This window comes from Lytechinus pictus, chromosome 8 (assembly GCF_037042905.1).
Source record: "Lytechinus pictus isolate F3 Inbred chromosome 8, Lp3.0, whole genome shotgun sequence".
NCBI classification, from domain to species: Eukaryota; Metazoa; Echinodermata; class Echinoidea; order Temnopleuroida; family Toxopneustidae; genus Lytechinus; species Lytechinus pictus.
The window spans coordinates 13,937,264-13,945,122 of NC_087252.1; the positions used below are offsets into that span (position 1 = coordinate 13,937,264).

Consider the following 7,859-nt stretch of genomic DNA (forward strand, 5'->3'; position numbering starts at 1 on the left):
AATACAATAATCTATATATGTATTAAAAAAGATAAATTAATCAACAATGATCATTCACAAAAATAAAACCCTTATTAAATATCTAATTCTGTTTTTTTCACTAATATTTCATATAATCAACTGGACAAACATCTTATATTAATCGGATGAATTACCACCATGTAGGCCCTAATATGCATATGCATAATATTTGTTCAGTAAGTCAATTCTTGTTTTATGATTTGAAAACTTAATTTTGTAATGCAAGATGAATATGAAGAGTGCATTACTAGAGTCATATAGATATGATCATGATTATGGCGATTTTATTTTTCAGGTAAGAGATATGAAGCAACGAATGTTCCTGACAAATCATTGAATCGTATTTTATGGAACGTTGGTGGTGATAAACAAGTACGAAGTTTCTTTCGTGAACTTCTACATGACCAACAAGAGAGTTCGTTGGAATGGTTCGGAAATGAAAGTGATGGAATAAAGGATGCTACGACATTTCTAAGGAAATGGTGTGACAAAGAACATGAAGAAAACCAAATAGTCCAACTAAGTTTAGCTCTAGAAAGAGCCAATTTCAAGCCTTTAGACAGATCATTTTTCGAAGGTGAGTTAAAAAAAGAGACCCATCTTTGTCTAATGAGGTCCTGATAGATGAAAGCTAAAGCATCAAAACTGGTCCCCTGTGTCATTTCTATTTGGTTTGGTAATTGTTGTATTTAAATGATCAGCAAATACATCCATACGCCCGCGCATACTTGCATATATGTATATAATTGTGTACATATATACCGTGTGAGTAAAGAAAAAATTGGCACCTCCCAAATCCCTAATATAAGTCATGTATATTTCATTTTAAAAAACAACCAATCTGGGTTGTTGATTTTTGTGTTTGCTTTTTATTTCGTGTAGATCTTGAAGTGCCCGAATATCTTCAGCAAGCGATAACCCCTGCTGAGATTCAGAAGTGTGTCTACAGACTCACAGAAAGGCATGTTAGGAGGTTGGCCACGTCTGTTAAGATAAAGGATGAAAATCAAATAACCACCACCATCGATGAAAATAAGGAAGTGCTGTTGATCGTTGAACAGATGATAAATGACTGGTTGATTGGACAAGAATGTGGCAACTATGAGAAGAGATGTAAACTGGATGATGCCATCATTGAGATTGGTCGCCATGATATGACAGGTATCGTATTCACATCAATATTCTTGTCATAAAACTTTTTAAAACCAGTGGGCTATTTTATTTCGTAAAGCTGTTTCCCGGGGGCCACTTCCATTGACGAGTGGATACCATGCGCGAAAACCACCCTAAACAAGTATTTTCCATATTTTGAAAAAGATACACATAGCTATGCACATGATTGTGGGTCCTGTCTTGTATAAGATTATTTTCATGGCAGTTTACTTTCTTAAATTTAATTGAAATCGTTGCCACTTAGGAATCGATATGGTTGGTCAGTGTTGTTTCATTAAATCTTATCGTATGATTTTGTCCCCGTTATTAATATGTAAAAACTTTTCGAAAGCAATATTCAAGGAATTGCTATTCTATTCGTCTCTACCAGATTCATTTGGGACAACGAGCTACAGAGCCCAATCAGGAGACGATCATAAGAGAGAACATTCTTATGCGAAGTACTTCGGTGAGTGTAATCCAGGGGCGTACCTACACGGGGGACGTGCCATCCCAGAGATTTGATGTGCCCCCTGAAAAAATATCAATTATTTTCTGCTCACGCTTCACGCTCGCATTTTTTATGTAGGAAGATACCCAATTACCCATCCTGTTCATGATTTACAAAACATGAAAAGAGGGTCCCGTTTTTTAGTCTAAAACATAAATTTTCTTCCGCTCACATCACTTTTTTTTAGTTACATTCCTATCCCTTTCGTAATTACAAACAGTTCCTAGAATGACCCTTTTTAGGTCAGAATATCAAAAAATTTCACCTCGCGCTTCGCGCTCGCATTATTTTTATTTAATTGCAGAAATATGTATCGTCTTCATGGGTAACTGTAACAGTCCTTACTATATAGGTCCCTTTTCGGTCAGGCTAGACCGTTTATTAAAAATCTCTGCTCGCGCTTGGCGCACGCAGTAATAATAAATAGTTGCATACGCATCTTGTTCAGGATCACAAACATTGCACAGAATGTTAAATTTTCAGGACATATCGAAAGTATTTTCAGTTTAATAAATGATTAAGGCTTCAGGATTTACTATTCATACCATTATACCAGGCATCGTGGCTCGGTGGTAGAGCGTCCACCGCATGAACCAGAGGTCATGGGTTCGATCCTCGGCCGAGTCATACCAAAGAATGGGACCTTCTGCCTTAGAACTGGGCACTCAGCAATTAGATTGGAGAAGGGTAATTGCAGGACCCGCTGGTAGAACAGTTTCCTAACTGAAGTGGCTACCCTGGGTAAATAAAACGTTATTTTATTTTTTGTGTGTTTTTATATGACCCACAGATTGCAGCAGTTTATTTGATGACGACATCGAATCGTTGCTCAGGTATCTTCCAACAGGTGCGATACCAATGTTTCTCCAAAAACTGGGGATTTCACGATCACAAGGAGACGACGATGTCGGAGAAAGGCTCCGATGCTGGAGAGATCAAAGGATCGGGAAACCCAAAGGATGTTCCCTACAAGAAACAACTGCAATCCTTATAGATACCCTGCAGGAGACAAATAACAATTTCGGTAATTGTCTCAGAACTGATGTAAAACCCGACGGAATCGAGTCTTTAATGAGAGTTCAAATTTGCTTTTTTGCAAGATTATTAGGAAATAAATCTTGCGTAGTAGATATTGCTTCTAGTCATTTTTGGATATTATTCCATTATCACATATTAGAATCCGATCTCGGATATGCAAAGGAGAAAACCTCCCCAACTTCCCCCATTTCTGAAAAGAATTACACTGGATTCCGTATAAAGTGGATATTCTTAGTGGCCTTAATTCTTATTAAATCTTGACCAAAAGCATGAAACACGTGATATCAAAATTGATATCCTATATATATTTGAATTCCTTTTTTTCTCCAAAATGCACTTCTTTAGTTAAGAAAAGTAGGAATTCACATTTATTTTGGATATGTTTTGGTGGCAGAACCTTCCCAGCTACTTGTCAAACCAACTTTACGCTCAGATGCGGTTACTTCTCTAAACTAAGGCCTTCCATGACAACATTTCTCCTACTGAGAGCATACAGTCCGTAAATGTATTTACTACACATTCCTAATTTCCATTTTACCTTATGCGCATGGGAAGCTAAGACGACCATGATATATTAACATTGCATTTGTTTAACGATCATTATCAATTTCTTATTTACATTGTTACTACATGAACTGAGTCGCTGCCGTCGTAAGAGTCATGTTATCAGATCATTTATTATTTATACCAATATTATCATTATAACGGATTACCAAAAAAAAAAAGATTTTATATTATCATATATTTTTACCAAATATTTTAGGAGTAGTGTATAAAATCTTTTGATTTTTCAAATTGTCTTAAAGTGTTGTCCTTAAACGATGATGATCTGGAAAACATAGTTGCAAGCATGACCTCTCCAAAGCAGATGGAAGTACTCGCATCGAAGCTGAAGATAAAACCGGAGGGACCACCATTACAAACCCTCAAAGACTGGATGGATGGGTCTAAAAATGACAATCGTCGTGACATTTTGTGGAAAGCGCTCACTTCGAGTGAATTATCAGGTTTGTCAACCAAAGTAGAGATACAATGTTGCAAGGAAAGCCATTATTGATCACGGTATTACTCGGTATTAAGTATTTGCTATTGGAAATTAAATACTACGACAATCATAAGCAATGCACGTAACTCAAGCGATCACCTAGTAGAAATGCTTGACACCTTGTTTATTTCCTCGCTCCCTTACTTTCTAAAGCTTGGATATGTTGGATGAAGTATGAATTAAAGTGGCTATCAGATTACAAGCACCGAGGCTGCATAATGGTGGGGGGGGGGGGCAAGAAATTCATCTCCGAAATTCTTCCAGGTCTCTAATTTTTACCTGCATATGCAATGAACAATGAACATGGATATCAGGTGTAAGGGAAAATTAAGAAAAAGTGTTAGAGATGGTTTAAGTCAGAGCAATCATTGCAATCTTCAGTATGAACTCCGTTTTTTAATGGAATTACATATAATATTTTTCATTTTAAATTGTTTGTAATTGCGGAATACTATAGTGCTATTTGTTGACTAATATTTTACAAAGTTGTATTACATTGCCTTTAGGATGTATAGAAGTCAACAGGGATGGATGAAATAAAATTAAAACCTCACTTGATTTTAATTTCTCACTTGTTCCAAAGACGCTTTTCATGAAATGCCTTTCGTTTTCTTTTTCTAGGATGCATCGTTCAACAACTTCCTTCAGAACACGTTTACAAACCTGAGATGTTACGGTTAGCTTGGAGCATGTTTTCTATTGACGTTCTGCCATTAGCGAACTTACTCGACATGAATATCAACAGAAGGGATTCCCAGTTGAAAGGAACTGCTAATTTGTTTCTGAAACTGTTTGAAAAATTGATTACCTTAGACTCAGTTCGTCGTCGTGATTTCTTTTTTGCCATCAGAAAACTAGGGTATCTGGATGTTGCACGATCTGCATATTTTGGTAAGAAATGTAGACAGAGATTATACCTTCATGTAAATTCAATTTAAATATTATATCACTGTTAACCAAACTATCGAAGGGCATAACTAAAGTTAATGAAAAATGTGACATTTTCGGCCAAGGTTATGATTGATGGATAATTATTTTAAACCTTGGTTCTGGGTGGCAGAATATCCTTAAGGAATTTCGATGATATGTTTTAGGTTATTTTTTACAGGAAAGTGCTTTAAAAATGGTAGGATTTTAGTTGAGTGGTCAGAAAAATGTGCCCCTCCTAATGTGGATTACCAGGTAGGACTACGTCACTAATATCGAAGTAGTCCAGATGGTATAGCTTTTAGAGATTTTTTACATTCACGCACTGCGTTCAACCACTGAACTCTTTTCCTCCACTTTGCAGTTACCCACAGATGGGGAATTTTCGAAATTACACGCGAGCGAAAAGCAATCCCGTGAACAATTGACAAAGGTTCCTGAAATTTGTTGCTTTTGTCACCTAATATACCTAATTTCCCCCCATTTTTGAATTCGTGTTCTTGCAAAACCTTCGCAAGTTCCTTGAATATGGCCCCTAAGGCATCCCTCATCATCTTGTTTAAGGTTTAAAAAAAAATATTTAAAGTTTGATGTATATGTTTATACATAGGTTATGACGCAAGCCTTAGCGAACTGTGCAACATGGTATCAGGGCTGTCGAAAGTCGAAATTGTGAAGTTGATGGACAATCTGGAATTAGACAAAGATGCTCTCTCAGTCTGTAAAGGAACAACAGGAGAATACGACATCGTCAGACTCATGGAGATCTGGAAAGGACGACACAGTTCAGGACCATTCCACTACAGATTAAAGTTAGCTTTAGGTCTACGTGCTGCTGGAAAAACCGAGGTTGCCAGGAAGATTATTGCAGGTACGTAACTATATGATTATATATACTATTAGCAAATAAAGCATTTGATATGTAGGGAAGAAATTGTTTTCATAATGAATAACTTTTTTTCTGTTTAATTTACTTAAGTTTTAAAAGAAATAAATAGGGCAAATTTTTTGCTATATATTGTCATGATAACCAAAAAGTAATAATCATAAATAAATAAAGGAAATCACCTTATGTATGACCCATGTTTCAGTCTGCAAATTCACCTCCCACACAAACACACAAAGACACCCACTTCGAGACCGCAATTCAAGTAGGTCTATCTTTTTAACCTAATGCATCCATACTGTCATACCACATGATAAAAGAAGATATCCGAATGTGCTTACTACTGAACCTTTTGTGTATCCTAATGTATGACTTATCTTATAATGTTTTAAACAGAATGTCCCCCACATTGATGGATTGTGTCTTGTTACTTATACCTCTTGTCATGTGTCTTTCGTTTTGTAGGGATAGGTATCTCTGACATGGTGACAGTCAATCCCGATGTGGTGAAAAGGATATGCGACGGAATTGGCAATGGTCAATTGAGAAGGCTTGCGGAACACCTTGGATTAAATGCCAAAGGAGATAACCATGTCGATACTTCAGCTCTTGTTATCCAGTGGGCAACAGAGTGGTTCAGCAAGGCTGACCGTTCTTCACTTCTCCAATCCCTTAAAGGTACGTTCACGTTCACCACCGAGGAGAAATCTCGTAAACAAAAAGAAATCGACAATCTTTTCAAGGCAGGATTTGGCAGACTTGCTGAAGAACTAATGCTCCTCGAGGTATCTAGACTATGTCTCATCAAGCAGGGGCCGATGACATTATCCGATGATTTCGTAGATGAAACTTGCGAAAGTAAAAATCAAGAGACACCTGAACAAATGGAATCTGAGAACAATCCACCAAGCGAAGCATGTTCCAAGGACTCAAGTACGGGTGTTCAAGGGACATCATGCAACAACGAGAATGACGATACGTAACTGTAGGGATATGCTTGAACTGTCGGAGAGCTCCTTAAAGTTGTTTCCAGGAGTGAAAAGAAATTTTGGGGGATAATTTTTTTTCTTCAAATATTAATATGATTGTAGTGGCAAAGACGCCGCTGAGATGGTTATTAATGCTATGGGAAGGGCTATTATAGCTACCGAAGAAGAATATACAAATGTAAATAGAACCATGGAGGTATCTATTATACCTTGGCTATGAGACTCGATGGTGAATTAGTTCAAATGATACAAGGATTCCCCCCCCCCCCCGTTTTCAAAGTAAGTTTTAATACAAATTCATTTTTTGTAACATCTTTGTTTTTTGTGACACACTTTAACTCGATTGACGGAATAATCGTTGAGTAGTGTGCGTATAATTATATAGATCGAGCCTTCAAACAGTTAGCTATATTCATAGAATTGTTTGATGAAGGCCCAGTGGTCAGATATTATGTCTACAATGTCAGTACAACTATTGAATTCGTCATATTTTTGCCATTAAATTTTAAATGAAATGAAATGTGACACTGCTATGATTGTCACAAATCGGTATTCTGAACAGTGTTTTTTCTTTGTCATATCTCTGAGAAAGATAGAATGTCGAGAAAAGACAATGTTCAGAATACCGTCCCTGAAGATCAACACTAAATTTTCATGTCTGAAGAATCATTGAGAGTTATGATAACTAGATATTTAATGTCATTTTTATGCTCTCTGTTCTTCATGTTGTATATGAATTCACAATTTTATACAAGATATTCATTTTCTGCATATTAGAGTCTTTCTTGACTTTTTTCAATTTGACTTATTTATACACTCGCGTTAAATGATTTTCCATTATATCCTTTTCTAGAAGTAGTCCATGTTGGGAAATCACAAGAACTGCAATATAGTGCCCCGGTACTTTCAGCTGGGAAAAACATTGAAATAGGCTTTCGGTTGTTTTTTTTAATATATATGTTCAATTAACTTTTATTAAAATGTTGAAAAAATATATATTTATAAATAAATATATCTATCCTTTAACGATAAATATATCTATAAATATATCTATAAAATATATATATATAAATAAATATAACTATCATTTAAAGATAAATGGTTTACAAGAGATCCAGGCTGAATGATAACATTACTACAATGTTTATTCCAGGATATATTGAAATAGGATCAATTCCTAATCCACCTGTCATTTTAGGTCAGAGCCCACCGCTTTGATACCACCTTTTTGCTATTTGTTTGTATGTAGTACAAAATAGTACAGCTCCTTAAATCTGCTCGCACAGTATG

General features: G+C 36.0%; 1 protein-coding gene across 1 annotated transcript in view; it reads left to right on the forward strand.

Annotated features, from left to right (window-relative positions):
* The window catches only part of LOC129266790 (uncharacterized), a 28,377-nt gene extending 20,823 nt beyond the window's left edge, over window positions 1–7,554 (forward strand). Inside the window, exons 7-14 of the mRNA XM_064103613.1 lie at window positions 317–598; window positions 904–1,182; window positions 1,565–1,642; window positions 2,475–2,708; window positions 3,529–3,729; window positions 4,389–4,658; window positions 5,305–5,565; window positions 6,046–7,554. Coding sequence (XP_063959683.1) covers window positions 317–598; window positions 904–1,182; window positions 1,565–1,642; window positions 2,475–2,708; window positions 3,529–3,729; window positions 4,389–4,658; window positions 5,305–5,565; window positions 6,046–6,563 — 2,123 coding nt within the window. The 3' untranslated portion in view covers window positions 6,564–7,554. The remainder of the gene's footprint in view (window positions 1–316; window positions 599–903; window positions 1,183–1,564; window positions 1,643–2,474; window positions 2,709–3,528; window positions 3,730–4,388; window positions 4,659–5,304; window positions 5,566–6,045) is intronic.
* The last annotated feature ends 305 nt before the right edge of the window (window positions 7,555–7,859 follow it).